This window comes from Solanum lycopersicum, chromosome 4 (assembly GCF_036512215.1).
Source record: "Solanum lycopersicum chromosome 4, SLM_r2.1".
Lineage (NCBI taxonomy): Eukaryota > Viridiplantae > Streptophyta > Magnoliopsida > Solanales > Solanaceae > Solanum > Solanum lycopersicum.
This window is the reverse complement of record NC_090803.1, coordinates 48374553-48392676: the sequence shown is the minus strand read 5'-3', so window position 1 is coordinate 48392676 and position 18124 is coordinate 48374553. Positions and strand designations below refer to the sequence as shown.

The window sequence follows — 18124 nt, the reverse complement described above, 5'->3', positions numbered from 1 at the left end:
CGCATCTGGTGGCTTATAACATAGAATGCTGGAATGCAAGCAATTGATGAGATTGTTCCAACACTTCTTCATGCACTGGAGGATGAGGATACCTCAGATACTGCTCTGGATGGCTTAAAACAAATTCTGAGGTAGGCTACCATATGTCGAGTTTAGACATGTTTCTCTGTATGATCTTATCTTTTTGTCCTAAATTTGTTGTCACTTATTTCAGTGTCAGGACCACAGCTGTGCTGCCACACATCCTCCCAAAGCTGGTTCATCTTCCACTTTCGTACGTATATATGCTTTCTTCTTCCAATAGATTTTTTGTTGTGGTTCTGCAGTACTCACCATAACATCTGTGCATACCTACAGTGCCTTCAACGCACATGCTTTGGGAGCTTTAGCGGAAGTTGCAGGACCTGGTCTTGGTGCCCACCTTAGTACTATCCTTCCTGCTTTACTGTATGCAATGGGTTATACCGACATGGTATGCCTCCTCACTAACTCGTGCATTCATTTCTGTAGTTTTCACATTCGTTTTGTCATTTTCAATGGTTTAATATACAGGAAATTCAAAGTTTAGCAAAGAAGGCAGCAGAAACTGTTGTGTCAGTTATTGATGAAGAAGGCATGGAGTCTTTGTTGTCTGAACTACTGAAAGGAGTTGGGGATACTAAGGCATGCTCTTCCTTTATACTCTTGCTTTTGTAACTCATTTATTCTTATTCTTTTCTCTTATGCTGCTTTATACTTGTAATTCCAGGCATCGATTAGACGAAGTTCAGCATATCTTATCGGGTACCTGTTCAAAAATAGCGACTTATATCTTGGTGATGAAGCCCCAAACATGATATCCAGCCTCATTATATTGCTTAGTGATCCAGATTCTGATACTGTGGTGGTAATGTCAGGGTTACTTCATTTCCTTAGAATGTTACTTTGTTTGGTTTGGTTATCTTACCACTTATTTGACAGGTTGCATGGCAAGCTTTGTCTAATGTTGTTAGTTCAGTACCTAAAGAGGTTCTTCCAACATATATCAAGTTGGTTCGTGATGCTGTATCTACTTCAAGAGATAAGGAGCGTAGAAAGAAAAAGGTATCAATTTTCTGTATTTCAGACTTCTGTGATTTATGTTTAAAAGCATTAAGCATGCATATCACATTGTTAAGTCGTTTGGTGAGTCCATGTGTTGAGATTTTGATGTTCTTAATGAACATGTAGGGAGGACCAGTTCTTATACCTGGATTTTGTCTTCCGAAAGCTCTTCAGCCAGTGCTTCCTGTTTTTCTCCAGGTATTCCAGCTTATTATTATAATAATTGCCATTAAAATTACTAGTATTATTATTATTATTATTATCATTATTATTTTAATAAGCTATTCCAGCTTCTCTCTTCGTAAATTCACGATAGATGTCGTGATTTTCTTTTGATGGGTGATTTCGGGGTCTTGAGTTAAGTTGAATGTTGTTAGAGGTGAAAAAATCTTCTCGAAGTACATCGGAATGCCAGTCTTCAAGTTCAACATATTTATATGTTTTGTGTATGAGTATCCTTTGGTGGGCATTTCAGAGTTGATTATATTTTTTGTTGTTCTATAAAAAGAATCATTGTCCTGTGCATGTGTGATAGGACCACTCTGCTGGAAAAGTTACAATTTTTGGTCAGTTATGAGATCTGATCGTGTCTATAAATTTCAACTTTGTCGTGTGCCATACAGCTGAACTATGATGCCTTGTACGTTGGACCAGTGCTTTGTCTGATCTGATTATACATTTTCAGTTCTTGTTACATGATTCATAATGAACTTTTCTTTTGGAGAGAGATAAGAAAGACAACATGGAGATGGAACAAGAATGTATTCCAAAGCTTTAAGGCTGCTTTATCAGTTTTCAACATGATGCCTAATTTTCATTGCTAGACTAGAGTATGTTGCATATTCCACTATATCATGCATGAGGCCAATGTTATTAAAGTAGTGGTGTTCAAACAATGAAACAAGATGTTGCCTTTTTGGGAGCTGATATTTTCTTTCTTTTGTAATCTGTGCATCTGCTTGATGCTTTGTTAATGACATTTTCCTTCATCAAAAAAAACAACAATGAAACAAGATGCAGTATAGGCAGGGGAGTTGCTGCACAAGAGTGACGTCACAGGGCACTTAGGTGTGAGCTGTGGTTTGCATGAGTGCCGTCTTCAAGATTCTGACATTAAATAATTAATTTAGTAGAAAAAGCAGTATATAGAGTATCAAGGAAATGTTACCATGAATATGTATCAATTGCTAATAGGAAGTTTGTTTTAAAATACGAAAAATAGTCATGATGTCTGCATCTGAACTAGAAGTTTTAGAATTGATTTTTCACATTATTTTGAAATTAAAGTTGCACTTGGGTGATAATATTTTTTACACCATATATTTCACTTGAATGTGGTTCCTAGTCTTCTTTGCATATAGTTATTTGTGTCTAAACACTAAACAGTATTTTTTTTTGTATTACACGTGTGATATTTTTCTCCCCCTTCTGTGGCTTTGCTCCCTAAATGTTTAATTGGATTTAAAAGCCTAGGAGATGATCTCGTTTTATTGTTACCTTTTGCAATGCAGCATGACACTCATCCAAATTTCTGACCTTGTCATTGCTGTTGGATTTACAATGCAAATATACATGTCTCTACTAGAATAAAATATTGAAATGTGATTGTTGCCAGGAGGAATTATTGGGAAATTTCTTAAATTACTGAAATTGTGGCAATCTAATCTTTATCCAAACAATCAATGAAATGGTTATGATTGAATAAAGCTAAAAGAAAATAAATAGTTTATTAGCTCAAACAGAAGACATCTTTGATGTTCTAGATTGTTTGTAGGCAACGTACATAGTTTTGAGCTTTTGATAGATTGAAATACTTTATAGGGGAACTGCACTTTTGGTTGTAGTATAACTGTGGATATATAGAGTTAGGTTACCAGTTTCAAAACAAAACAAAAAATAAATAGTAGAGCAAACCTAAGGAGTAAATCACAATAAAAACTTGCCAGTTTCAAAACAAAAGAAGAAGAAGATAAATAGTAGAGCAAACCTAATGATTAAATTACAATAAAAACTATGTTTTTTTTGATAAAGTAATTAAATGATATTGGAAAGCATCAAGAAGATGCAAAGTTACAAAAGCACCGTGTGCAAGAAAGCTGCTCCAAACAGAAAATATGGAGCTAGCTTGGCAAAAACTTGTGAAACAGTCAATAGGAACCCTACTACTCTACTGTACTATAGATAGGGAACTAACAAAATCCGAAAGGTTATCCACACTGTTTACATTGGCAAAAAGTGCCAGCTAAATAAACTAACTAGACTTTGGGCTTTAAGAGTGCATAAAGAGGTTGATATTCCATTAAAGCATCTGTTGTTTCTCTTTCCATATGCTCCAAAAAATGGCTGCTGGGATCATTCTCTAGATCTTTCTGATGGATTTGTCAACTTTCCACAGTATCCAGCTGGCATAAGCATCCTTCATGTTGTAGGGCATTACCCATTGTAGGCCAAGCATAGAGTAGAAATAATACCATAAAAACTATGTTCAATTGCCTGCTTTTTTTTCTTTGAAAATGTTATCCCTGCTCACTTCTCATTATTTCCCATGTCAAGTCACCTGTTATTTGGATCTTTAATGTACTCCTACTTGCTTTTAATAGCATTGGTTGTTGATTTGGAGTTCACAATTTTTGCAAACTAAACTTCTTATTCCAAATGAATCCAACTTATCTATCTAACAACATATTTTTTGGTGGACGTTAAAGTAAGTAAGATGCTTCAAGAACTAACTCTACTATGAATGTTTATGGTTTGCAAGTATATTCGTACCTTACTAGATAAATATGATCACAAGGTATTGAATATTTGGATCTTTAATGTACTCCTTAATTTTAATAGCATTGGTTGTTATTTTGGAGTTCAAAATATTTGCAAAATAAATAGTTGTTCCAAATGAATACATCTTAATTATCCAATAGCCTATATTCTGTTGAGTGTTAAAGTAGGCAAGTAAGATGCTTTATGAACTAACTCTACTATGAATGTTTATGGTTTGCAAGTATATTCGTACATTAATAGATAATGATAACAGGGTTGAGTCTGAGGTTTAAATCCAAAGTTGTCTCCCAAGTTTCTTTGATTACCCAATTAAACAATAGGTAACCATCAATTAGAAGTTTAACGAACAAAATTGACTAAATAATACGTTAGATTCAGATATACTAAGAAAGCAAGGGAATTGTGGAGGAGGTAATAGGGGGGAGGTGATTACTGCAGTTAAAAACTTCCATGAAAGGTGTTTTTATGAAAAAAGTTTCAACTCTTCCTATGTGGCTTTGATTCCTAAGAATATGTGAGCATCAGCCTAAGATCATCTTCAAAATGTTAACTGAGAGGCTCATAAAGTTTATGCACAAACTGGTGGACACTCAACAGTTCACCTTTATCAAAGGAAAGCAGATAGTGGAAGTCATGCTTATGGCAAATGCATTTGTGGACTCTAGAGTCGGAAGCAATGCACCTGCAAGTTAGATATACAAAAAGCTTATGACCATTTTAATTGGATGTTTTTGTTGGAGACCCTCTCTAAAAGAGGTTTTGGTGCTAGATGGTTAAGATGGATGAGGTGTTGTATAAGCTCAAACTTCAATGAAGTTCTCAGTCCTTGTCAATGGTTCCCCTACAAGATTTTTCTCAGATTTTTTTTCTCTTCACAGCGAGGTTTAAGACAAGGAGACCCCTCATCTCCTTTCCTTTTCATCATTGCTATGTAGGGTCTAAATGATATGTTGAAAAATGAAAACTACTCTAGAAAATAGTTGGTCAAAGGGATTCAGAGTATGAAACATGGTAGGATCTTTGGAGATTACCCATAGAGTACAATGCTGATGACATGCTAATCTTTTGTGAGGCTAACAGAGAACAACTCGTGATTCTCAGGGTGATTTTTTTACTTTTTAAGCAATATTAGGGCTACACATGGAACAAAAGCTTCTTGTATCTAGTTACGAGGTCTTTATTTTAACTTCATTGGCTAGGACTCTTAGTGGTAGAAATGGGGAGCTACCAACTATCTATCTAGGTATACCTCTGTGAGCTAAGAGCAGGTCTATAGATATTTGAAATGGGGTGGTAGAGAAATGTAACAAAAGATTGGTGAACTGGAAGAGTCTATACCTCTCTCTTTGGGGAAAAGATTAACACTCTATTAATATTGTCTTGGATTCCATACCTATTCATAGGTATGTTATGAATCTTAACAGAAAGATTGTTTCACAGGCGATCTATGAATTAGCTTGTTAAAGAGAGGCTGAAACCTTAGAGTTCATTAAAAGAGAGAACTTCGATCTCTTCAGCTCTTAAAAGGGAGACTGTGACCTTTGAGTTTAATGGAAGAGAACTCTAATCTCCTATTTTTTGCTGAAAAATGACTTACCAATTTATTCATCAAAAGCCCCTTTAAATAGGAGTCTTATCACATCCATAGAGAGTCTAATTCTTATGGAAGTAGGAGACCGAACTCCTATTCCAAACTAGTAACTATAACTTATCCTAATCCTTGTGAAACTATGAAACATAAATCCTATTCTAGAATTATAAAGCAACTAAAAATATAATTAAATACTTTCTCAGTTTTGAAAAGAATGACCTAGTTTGACTTGGAACAAAGTTCAAGAAAAGAAAGAAGACTTTTTAATCTTGTGATTCTTAATCAAAGTTATGTCAAATGTACCAAAATATCCTTTAATTTTGTGGTCTTAAATGTCACGTGAAAAGTTAAAGTTAGAGTGTTGCCAAAAAAAGGAAAGGGGTCATTCTTTTTTAAAGAGACTAAAAAGAAAATAGGGTCATTCTTTTTGGAACAGGGAGAGTACTTAATTTATGGGCTTCCAACGTATCCACAACATTACCCCCCCCCCCCCCCCCCTCTCTTACATTGAATGAGCTTGTCCTCAAGCTCGAATTTCACGACAATCATTTAGAAAATCTGGATCAGTTCAACTTATCCAATTCCATCCCTAGCTTGAAGTTGACATTGATAAACTTTGACTCTAAGCATGACTAATTCACCCATCAGGTTTCTATTTTCATGAGGTCCAAATCGCTGAAATTCTTCTGAACTCAATGGGCCTTTCGTTTGTTTAAGTTGATAATATCATAATGTTGCTAGCCCGAGCATGTGAAAACCAACCACACCAATCTTTTTTGCTTTAGTTGTCTGTTGATTTTTTTTCAAAAAATTGTTCACAGCGATGTGCCCGAATTAATGGGTTATTGGTGTTGTTATAAGTAGGTGGTTCGTTGCCTTTTGTAGCAGGAATAATGTTGATCTGCTAGTTTTATGAGCACTATTTGACTCAGGTTTGTGGGTTGCTGGTTTTGTGAAGTTAATTTCCAATCTAGACAATTGTTCTTGGACACTACTTGACTCAATTGTTTTTGGATGACTTGGATAATTTTTTCGTTGAGGCTTTGTTCCATTGTTGTAATTTTAGAGTCCATTAGGTTTTTGTAATGGTATGTTCTCCTTGAAATCGAGAACTAATCTCATCGCTCATTGTGTTAGGTTTTGATACCAAATTGTTATGAATCTTTAGGGAGGAAAGGATCGGTTCACTGGGCGATATATAAATCTGCTCGTTAAAGGAAGGATGAAACATTAGTTCATTTTAAGAGAGAGAACTCAGATCTCTTCAATCTTCAAAGGGAGACTGAAACCTTAGAGTTCAATGGAAAAGAGAACTCTAATCTCCTGCTTTTTGCTGAAAAATGACTTACCGGTTTATTCATCAAAAGCCTTTTCAAATAGGAGTCTTATTTACCATCAATAGGGAAGTCTACTTCTTATGAAAGTAGGAGACCTAAACCCTATTCCAAACTAATAATTACTTCCTCCGTTCCATTTTATGTGGCACCATTTCCTTTTTGGTCAGTCTCAAAAAGAATGTCACATTTCCTTATATGGTAAGTATTTAAAGGTACAATTCCTCTTTTACCCTTGTTGGTCTCACTTAGTTTTAAATAGTACTCTAATACATTTATGAGGAGAGAGAAAAGTGAGTCTACTTTTGAAGGACAATTTGGTAAAAAATTCAAAGTCTTCATTTATTTCTTAAACTACGTGCCGGGTCAAATGGTGCCTTAAAATGAGACGGAGGGAGTATAACTTCACCTAATCCTTATGAAACTATGAAACATAAATCCTATTCTAGAATAATAAGTAAAGCAACTAAAAATATAATTAAATACTTAATTTAAGGACTTCCAACGCATCCACAACAGGGTTATTGAGAGACTTGATGCTCTTAAGATGAAATTTCCTTTGACCAGGAACAGTGAAACCAAGAAATTCCACTTGGTGAAGTCGGATGCACTGATTGGGAGTAAACAAGTAGGAAGTCTGGGGTAAGGAATTTAAAAACCTAGAACAAATGCCTAACGATGAAGTGGCTCTAGAAATTTGCATATAGTGAACATACATTGAAGAGGTAGTCCAGTTGAAATATGAAATGGAAGATCTTTGGACCACAGAAAGGGTCACTAGCACTTATTGAATCAGCCGTGTCACCTTTCGCCATCTAAACCACTGGTGTTGAACATCATGATACCAAGATAAGAAGAAGAGAGAATGACTAAATTGGAAAGTAACCGGAGCTTTGTTCCTTCAATACTCTTTTCTCTTAGTTCCTTCTCCAAAGCCAATTAGCGGTTTCTTGTTATTTATTTATACGTTATGTCTTAATGGTGAAATTGAAAAATTATCCCAGCAGACTGGCGTGAGGCATCAACCTTACATTGTAATTGATGCAAGGCCTCTGTTTAATTCTGTTCTGTTGCTTAATACTGGTGTAGATTTGTTAGGTCACTGTAAATAATCTCTTCTTTATTTTGCTTTCTTGCTCCCTTATTGAAGGTTGCCAACATATCCTTGATGTTGAGGAATACAATCTTTACCGGTTTCAAAAAATAAAATAAAAATACTGGTGATTATAGTGGTAAAAAATTGTAGTAACCTCTTAATGGTGTTTTGTGGTACTTTTGTTTTTTGCGTTGCTCCCTGGACTTTCTCTATTCAGTGTGATTTTCTTTTTAACCTACAGGGTCTCATAAGTGGATCCGCAGAACTAAGGGAGCAAGCAGCTTTAGGTCTTGGGGAGTTAATTGAAGTGACAGGCGAGAAAACACTTAAGGAGTTTGTGATTCCTATCACAGGGTATGCACCACGGTGTACTAACACAACTTTTGTACCAGCATAAAGAAGTTCATATAGCCAAGATATTAGGATGATTATATTTTGTCTCTTCTAGAATTTATAGTCTCATTCTCTCTAAAGTTACACAGCATATGCTTAAATTCTTTATAATATGCTTTCAATTGCAGGCCCTTGATTCGTATTATAGGTGACAGATTTCCTTGGCAAGTAAAGAGTGCAATTCTGTCGACTCTGAGCATCATAATTCGAAGGGGAGGAATAGCCCTAAAGCCCTTTCTTCCCCAGCTTCAAACAACATTTGTCAAGTGCCTACAGGATAATACAAGGTTGGTTCTCTAAGGTTTACCTTGTTTGGCTGGTAGATGGGGAAATGATGTGTTGTAAACATAATGCCGCTGTGCCCTGTTTTCTCATTCTTCCCATGCCAGTTGCTTCTTGAAGCGATAGCTTCAGTATTGTTACTTTTATTCCTTGGGCTTATGTAAATACTATTATAGGACAATACGATCAAGCGCTGCTCTTGCGCTTGGGAAGCTTAGTGCTCTCAGTACCAGGGTTGATCCTTTAGTTGGTGATCTGTTATCTGGTGTGCAGGTCATATTTGTACTTATTCTTCTTCTTTACTGTCACACTTTATCTCTTACTAAGAAGCAGTGTTTATTCCATTAAGTTTTTTGTCAACAGACATCAGATACGGGAATTCGTGAGGCTACTCTAACTGCTTTGAAAGGTGTGATTAAGCATGCTGGTGATAGTGTCAGCTCTGCTTCTAGAACACGTGTCTACACCCTACTGAAGGATCTAATACACAATGATGATGACCAGATAAGAAATTCTGCTGCAAGTATACTGGGAATTGTTTCACAGGTTAGGATCATTCTACCCAGGAAATATTTCTTTCCTGTATATCCGATTTTGTTTCCTGCATTTAGCAGGTTTTTACTTATCACTGAGATGCTTGGTAAAAGTTAATTGGTAATTTATTTGATGGGGATTTATGCTCAAAATAGAGCAGGTTGTAGATCATGAAGATTGTAACCTTTTTTAAAATGGGTTGGGTATCTAACTCATTTAAAAATGGGTTAAAGCAAATAATACCCATATTACCCATTTAAAAGTGGGTAGTTAAATGGATAAAATGGGTAAAAGATGTATATTCAAAAAAAATAGTGATAAAGGGTTGGGTAGTACAAGTCTTTTTTTAAAAAAATTCTATTTTAAAAAATGAAACTTTTGTTTACATTTTTTTTGAGATAGGGGGTATTGGTAGGGGGTTGGTAATTGTTTTTAAAAAAGTTTAATGGAAAAAAAATTAAAATTTTGTTAATTTTTTTTTGGATTGGATGGTTACAAAAAGATTTTTTTTAAAAAAAAATAATGGAAAAAATTTAAATTTTATTAATTTTTTTTTTGGATGGAATGTGTGTGTGTGTTGGGGGGGGGGGTGTTAGATAATTTTGATTTTTTCTTTTAAATATTGAAAGAAAAAAATTTAAAATTTTGTTAATTTGTTTTTGGGATAGGGTGTGGGGGTGGTAATTTCTTTTACATTTTTTTGTATAGGGCGGGTAGTGGGTGGAGTGAAGTCATATGAAAAAGTCAATTTTTTTTTTGTTTTTAAAGTTTTTAACAAGATTTGGGTAAATATGGATACCCATATTATCCATTAGGTAACTCGTTTTTACCCATTTAAAATGTGAGTCGAGTTATTTATCCATTCCTAATTAACTGGTTTTTGACGACTCATATTCGACTCGACTTGCTCATTTGCCACTCTACCCCTTCTTACATTTCTGTTGGTTTTTAGTAAGAATGTCTTCTTTTCATGGAGACACTTTGGTTGGAGATTGTTAATTATGGTATATTTGGATAGTATAGGTATGACAATATTGAAATAAGGTATTATTAGATAGTCTAGATATGAGAATATTTTCCTAATCCCTTTAATTAAGTAGTTAGGATTTTATGTAGTATTTTATTAGTTTATTTCCTTGTTTATATTATCTGTAACAGCTATAAAATCCCATCAACTTGAGGAAATGATCAATCAATTCAATTCTCAGTATCTCTTCGTCTTCTTTTCTTCTTCTAATTTCTCATGGTATCAGAGTAGGGTCCGTCTCACTAGATGTTGGGACCCCCAAAATCAAAAATGTCCATGCACCAGATGCTAAACATTTGGTGTGAGGTGGGGTGTTAAAGAATGACAAAAGTCCCAAATCGGTGATTAATAAGATGGGTTTGGGCAATCCTCCTCCCTTTGAGGTGTGAGTTATGCCTAAGACCTAATTCAACAGAGATATTGTTTTTCCACTCAAATGCATATTGTTTTATCCTCTTTCTCATATTCATAATGCTTTCATTCCGGGAATTCACCATTGGTGATCTAATTCTCTTTCTCAAATTTCCTTTTCTTTTAGAGTTTGAAAAATAGATAGGCAAGTGATCTTGCAAACCAGTTAGCTTCTATTATATAGTAAAGTAATATTTAAAACTACTATTTCCAATTGTTGGGTAATCTGCATATGGAGGGTTTTTTACATGGTAGTCTTTTTTGAACGTTGTAAATGTTATATCTTGACATTCAATGCTTTTTCCCCTTATCCTTTTCATCGCCGATCAGTGTGGAGATTCAAGGCCTTTGATCTATTAGAGGCTATCAGTAGTGACCTAATATAATAAACGAATATTTTACTGATGTTGCATTTGTAGTTCTTTTTTATGGTTGGTGTGAACTTTCTAAAATAACAACTAAGCTTTCAGTACCAAGACATTTCCGATTGGCTGTTTGAGCCTGAGATTGTCTGAGCTATGTGATGAAAGTTTAGGGGCATTTAACTATTAAAGTCTAGGGGATTTGTTTCAAAGGATTCGTTATTATGCTGAGACTGATGCATCTGTATAGGTAGACCAGCGGAAAATGTTTCAGATAATATCAGCTTAACTAATTAATGGGCTTCTTTCATAACATCAGCTTAACCTAATCTAAGTTCTTGTAGATCTGTTTGTCTTGTTATTCACAGACCAATAGTAGTATAATTAATGTCTCTTGTCAGAATAAGAAAAGAATAACAAGTGAGGGAAAATATCTTATTAAAAAAACAAATAAATGAGGGAAAACATGATTCTAGATTGCTGCTGAGGCAAACCTTGCTCACTTAAGGTTTTATAGTCTTTCTTGAAACAGAATCTGGATGTACAGCTAATTATATACGACAACTGAGAGACAATGAAATTATTAACCAAATTCTTTATTAGATTGATTTGATTCTCAGGCAGTCTCATGGACCTAAAACTGTGTTATTGAGATTCTTGTGATTTATCCTGTTTTTTTATGATTCTACAGTACCTGGAAGATGGACAAGTTGTTGAATTACTTGATGGGCTGTCAAAATCAGCTTCATCATCTAACTGGTTCTCAAGGCATGGAGCAGTACTTACTATTTGTTCAATGCTTAAGCACAATCCTGATATAATTTGTGCTTCTTCGTCATTCCCATTGATTGTAAAGTGCCTCAAAATCACCTTAAATGATGAAAAGGTACGCCTGACGTACACTTTGCTATAAAACTTGAATTGTTTTGTGAAAAAATTGCTTTATTCCGATTGCCGTAGAAACTTAATTATGTTACTTGATGCAATCCCTATTGCCTTTACTGAAGGGAATGTGTTTGAACTGAAAATCAATGGTTTGGTGCTTTTTTTCTTTCCATGAATTAAATCAATGATTCAGTGTCATAGTCCAACAGAAACACTTAAAGGTCTTCCTTTTTATATCTGAATCATTTTTTTTGAATTCTGATTGAGATACTTCTCTATTTTTCATATTCTGTACGTCAAACATCCAAATATCTGAAGCATCTCTTTCTGATTGAGATACGTCTCTGTTTTTTCAATTTTCTGTATATCAAACATCCATGAGAGGATTCAGATTTATTATCTTATTATATTATGTTTACATTTTTAAAGTTTTATTCTGGAGAGTAAATTGCGGATGCAAGCAATGAAACTGGAACTGTGTTGCCAGAGTAATTTTTCAGAAAGAGTGGAACTAAATCTGATGATTTTTATTTGTGATTGCTTCTTCATTTGTTAGTTTCCTGTTCGTGAAACATCAACGAGAGCTTTGGGATTGCTTTTATGTCAACAAATTCAGAGTGATCCCTCAAATGCGACTTCACATGTGGAAACACTGGGATCCATTGTGTTGGCTATGCAGGATGATTCAAGTGAAGTCAGAAGACGGGCCTTATCTGCATTGAAGGCAGTTTCAAAAGTTCGTGCTTCTGAAATATACAAAATAACCTACATACATCATAAGATCAGATGTACACGTCAGTAGGCTCAATGTTGTTTTTATATGACGTTGGCGTTTTCTGTTATGCAGGCCAATCCTGGTGCCATTGCCATCCATGTTTCAAAATTTGGCCCTGTACTGGCTGACTGTTTGAAGGATGGAAACACACCCGTGAGACTTGCTGCAGAGAGATGTGCCCTGCATGCCTTTCAATTGGCAAAAGGTATTACCTTTGTATTTTCTATCCTGTTGCATCTTTACATTCTGCTTCTAGTATAAATCTCTTCAATCCTGTACTTGGCCGTTTGTGTTTGTTGTCCTTATTATGCTACTTCTGGTACCTTAGTGTTTTTACTTGTGCATTTGCCAATTCTGTTGTAATGCTTAGAAAGATGCTTCTAGTGCTTGCTAATCCTCTTTAATATTATAGTCCTCTGGTTTTGGTATGGGAAACGCCTAACTGTTCCTTTCTTGTTGTTGGCAGGTACAGAAAATGTTCAAGCTGCACAGAAGTTTATTACAGGATTGGATGCTAGACGAATAGCCAAGCTCCCTGAACACAGGTGAAGTGTTTTTAATTACTCCAGATCTGTTGCTTACTATTTGCATATTGTTTGCCTCTGACAAATTTGTTTGTTGATTTATGGTTTAATGTCATACCATTCACTAGTACTACATTCTATCACAGATTCTCTTCAGCTTCTTCTTTACCCATTTTACCGTCACTTTTGTTGTTACTACTTTCTGTGGTCTCCTGCATGAGATTGAATTACCAAACATCAGTAAACTACTTTAAATCACTATGGAAGATACATCTGCCATTAAATTAATAGTACACCATTTGAGAAATTAATTATGCAATTCTTTACTCAGTTGCATACAAATCAATATAACAGTCCTTGTGTTTTTGGGGTAGGTTTAAATTATTCCCTTAAATATACTCCCGAATAATTATGATCCTTAAGCCGAGAGTGGGACTTTTGGTGTCCGCAGATAGATTTAAGGGGATGTGTGGAAAAAGATTGTATAGCAACACCAGAAAGTCCCGTCAATTCTCAGAAAAAGCACCTCAACAAGACATCTACTTTTTCTCTTTCTGCACACTGTTCGCCAGATGAAAATCGTTCCACATTGTAATCTGGTAGACTGGAGAGAGATAGTAGATGTTGTGAAGTTGAGTCCAATTCCATTCATTAAGTTAAATGGTGTTGCTGAACTGTAAACGGTTCAAAACCGGTGTTAATGGTCATGCTGCTGTACGCTTTTCCACCTGATTGTAAAGCTTTCAGTCCACAGCATCATTTGAACTCGTGAGTACACGTTACCAACACATCATTCGCAGCACTTCCAACTGAACCAAATTCCCTGGGGGCATTTAGTCTATCTTTTATCTTCTTAGCTGCTTTATATTGTGCCCTTTTAGCATCAATTTCATTTTCTTGTATTTGGGCAGCTGTAATTTCAACTGACCCATCATATTCTAACTGTATTCATGTTGCAGTGATGAGAGTGGAGATAGCGATAATGATGCCTCAAGTGGCTGACGAGCTTATGATTGTAAAGCACTTTTTTGCCTTCAAAGTAGTTATCCTCAAGGTCGGTGAGGCACGTTAGAAGCGGAAGTTTTGCTTGAGATTTAATATTTATAGTAACCATCACATACATATAGATGCCTAGACAAATAAGGATGAGTTTGATATCTGCCAAATTTTTGACTACGGGTAGATTGTGCTTCCCATATCTTTTGTAATTGTGTATTATTGAGATTACATAGCCTTTGAGAAAGGCAGGGAACTCACATTCATGTATAAATTTTGTAAATTTTCTCCACATATAGGAAATTACTGTTTTTATTTACATCGAGATAGTACTCATTTTCCTTTCAGTGATGGCCTTTGTTCTACAAAACATGCCACTTTGATACCCGTTTCCCGAAAAGAGATGAGATCATAACAATACATGTTGCGTTTAAATTATGTATCTTCATCATTCATTCATTTGTATGGTCTGTATTGTTGGGATTTCCCTTTTTAATCAGTAGATTGATAGTACAGTAGTAAAAATGCTAAAGTTTGTATCTTGCAAGAATTATCATCTATTGAGGTCATATTATCTAAAATAGAATGAACTATTTGTGTGCATTATTGGCCAATCATTTGTTTTTGGCTTGAAACTAAGGATGCTAACACCATCAGTAGCATTTGCTACTCTCTCTGTGCTTTCCATTTGAAAATAATGATCAACCCATTATACTGCTAATCATACGTAATAGTGAGACCTAGGAGATTATTACTCTTTTGGTGCTGTGATGGAGGAATATATTTTTAATTTTTTTAATGTTCGGTGATTAAAAAATTTGAAAACATTCTCTAAGAAAATATGTTTCTTAACAATGATTCTACAAGCGACACCTATTGGAAGTCTCATCATTTACGGACAATAGTGTCATATGAAATGCAACTGAAGCAAGTAATGATACAATGAATATTATTGAGAAAGTGAGAATTTTACTACAGGTGAACAATGAAGAGAGAAGTTAATAATGTAAATGTTGGACAACTCAACATCATAATTTTACAATAAATATTTGTCACAATCAAAAAATTGGGTGTGATGACGCTTGTCTTGTCTCATTAAGATAGATCAGCTTAACGCATAATACTAAAAATAATATTAGTGACATAGCTTGGACAAGTGAGCTTATTGGCTAGTTGATTTGCAGGGCGAATGGAACTATCATTCTTTGCAGGATGACCGAGTTTGAATCTCATATTTTTGGGAAATTTTTAGAGAAAAGTTTAATATCAGAAGGATTCAGACCTCTAACCTTCTATTCTTGGTCAAATTAGGCTAAAATAAAGTAGCTGAATTCGACATTGTTTGTATCAATTATTTATTTTAAAATTGGCATCGCTAACAATGAATCTTACCTACGCCACTGACCATGGACCAATTCACTCAAAAAGGTCAAAGAATAATGATGACTACAATACAATGTAATGCAAATGCATACAGAGTTATGCATGTTTTGCCTATCGATACACTTGTTGCCTAGCAAAACAAGATCCATGGGAGACATATGAGTCCATGCATCCGACATAATTATTTCCATCGAATTAATTCACTCGCCAAAATTATTTTTCATTAAAATATTTCATTCGTCAGAATCATTTTCCGTTGATGGAATTCATTTGCGGGAACTATTACCTATTGGTATAATTCATTCGTCTGAACTATTTTTCATCAGCATAACTCACTCGTTAGAACTATTTGCTATCGGCATAATTCATAATAATGTCTGACAACCACTGCAAATAAGTATGTTCATATGCATAATGAGATGATAATAGGTTCGACGCCAATATAATAACCAATCACTACAATCATGAAATATTATCAAAAGTGAGTCAATATGACCATCCAAATCACTTGTGGCACATCACACATTATCATATGAACGAATTCATCTTTTTATCCCCACATAATCATTACAAAGATTTGGACAATAATTGACAACAAATATAATAAACGAGAACCTTCATCATTACCCATTACTTCCATATATGCAACAATTTATTTAAGGTTCAATACACTTCACAAAGGATCAAAGAGATCCACTTGCCTTGAAAGAGAATAACTCAGAACTTGAGCATTTCCTTCACGACGAGTCTTTGAATCCACAAACTATTATCAAATATAAAATCTCTATAAGATATCATGAACAACAACCCCTATAAAATTGATTTTGAAAATCAAGTACAAATCGATCCAAAAAGTCATTTCCGACGACTAAGGATAGTTTTGAAATTTTATGAAAAATCATAATACTCAACGAATTTAAAACTCGCAAGTGAACTCCAATTTATTTAAAATATATGTTCATGATAAAGGCCCTCTATACTTGAATTCAAAAATAATGATTTAATGTTAAAATTATGAAGAAGTAAATGGGTAATGAAGGGTTTGGGGTTAAACCAATCAATAAATCTTGAAAATACTCTTTCAAACAGCCATTGTAGAGTTCTCCAAGTTCAACAATTGGGTGAAATGGAGAAAAAAAAACTTTAATTTTAGAATTGATTAAAGTATCTAGTGAAATGTTCTCCACGGATGCGGCCACCCTTCCACGATCACGGAGACCAAGCAACCTAACCCTTAATGAACACAGACAAGAGCTCAAACTTCTGCAAATGTGGCGAGGACCTTGCCATCACGAAGGCTAGACCACTTAACCCTTTGCAGCCTGGAGGACATCAAATGACAGCAACACAAGGCACAAAACATTTACGAAATGATCCTTGAGTGCACACAAACAAGATATGTTATCAAACTAAATCGACGTTCCCTACTCAATGAAACCATCTAAACATGGATTTTATGTCTCCTTGACCCGACTTCGGTTAAAGTTGTAATAAACTAACTAGAGAAAAACACAAATATATCCTCGAAATGGTATGTTAATACCATTTTTTATACTCTAGGGTTGTATATACCCTTACCGTTACTCTTTTGGGTTGTGTATACCCTTAAAACTAACGGATGGACACGTGACTTCATCTCAATCATTTCCTCAAATTTATTTGTTTATATACCTAAAATTAAAAGATCCGCCCATTTTTCATAATTTATCCATCCAAAATCCAAATTAAAATACCATGACATTTAAAATAAAAATAAAAAACAAAAAGTTTTCCTCCATTAAAACATAAACCCATAACCTTTTAAATGAAACAAATGACAAAATTGTTCTTAATACATTTTTATTTGAAGCTCTTTTTCAAATATCATTAAAACAAAGACACAGTAGCCTGTTCTTTCATTGAAAAACAAGAGACCTATTTTAATTTGTTGTTGAATGGGGTTGGAAATACTACAACCATTGGTGGACAAAACTTCTAAGGCTAAAAGCGAGTCTCCAATAGAAATACTAATCTCAAATTTAAATTGATTTACTGTTGTTGATAGGGATTGAAAATACTATCATCGTTGATGAACAAAGCTTCAAGAAAAGTAGATTTGCAATCAAATAAGAAAATTTGAACTTAAATTGATTAGTTGTTGTTGAAACGGGTTTAAAATGTCATGTCCCGAGCCTACACCCTGGACGTGGTCTGCACTTAATGACCATTGTTGACCTTTAGCGGACCCTTGATCTATATTACTTAACTCAATGGAAGACTTAACTCAATGACATAGTCTCATTCAATAACTTAAAGGAAATAAGTTGGCCAAAATGGCACTTATATCTCATAGTAGAATATCTGCAATAAAAATAATGAGACTCAAAATTAAACTGTCTAACTATCTATGAAGCCTCTATAATAATAAGATGGATGCTGGGACATACCCCACAATATCTTATAAAATAAAGACTAAAAAGAACCTAAATTTGTCATCCAGAATGTAAGGAGGCTCACCACTGACTATGAGTGCTCAGCTGGATCAACGAGGCACAGGATGATGTGATCCTGGTTACCTACATCTGCATCATGATACGATGCAGGCCAACTGGCATCAGTACATTGAATGTACAAGTATGCAAGTTGGAATGCTAACAACAATTTAAGCTACCATGACTCTGCTCAACTCAT

At 34.8% G+C, this 18124-nt stretch overlaps 1 protein-coding gene across 1 annotated transcript in view; it reads left to right on the top strand.

Annotated features, from left to right (window-relative positions):
- LOC101246338 (protein ILITYHIA) overlaps positions 1-14390 on the top strand; it is a 45725-nt gene extending 31335 nt beyond the window's left edge. Inside the window, exons 44-59 of the mRNA XM_010321520.4 lie at positions 25-131; positions 215-274; positions 358-472; positions 553-663; positions 749-886; positions 961-1083; positions 1210-1281; positions 8124-8236; positions 8404-8562; positions 8734-8830; positions 8921-9103; positions 11583-11777; positions 12333-12512; positions 12624-12756; positions 13018-13096; positions 14035-14390. Coding sequence (XP_010319822.1) covers positions 25-131; positions 215-274; positions 358-472; positions 553-663; positions 749-886; positions 961-1083; positions 1210-1281; positions 8124-8236; positions 8404-8562; positions 8734-8830; positions 8921-9103; positions 11583-11777; positions 12333-12512; positions 12624-12756; positions 13018-13096; positions 14035-14077 — 1908 coding nt within the window. The 3' untranslated portion in view covers positions 14078-14390. The remainder of the gene's footprint in view (positions 1-24; positions 132-214; positions 275-357; positions 473-552; positions 664-748; positions 887-960; positions 1084-1209; positions 1282-8123; positions 8237-8403; positions 8563-8733; positions 8831-8920; positions 9104-11582; positions 11778-12332; positions 12513-12623; positions 12757-13017; positions 13097-14034) is intronic.
- Positions 14391-18124: the final 3734 nt, after the last annotated feature.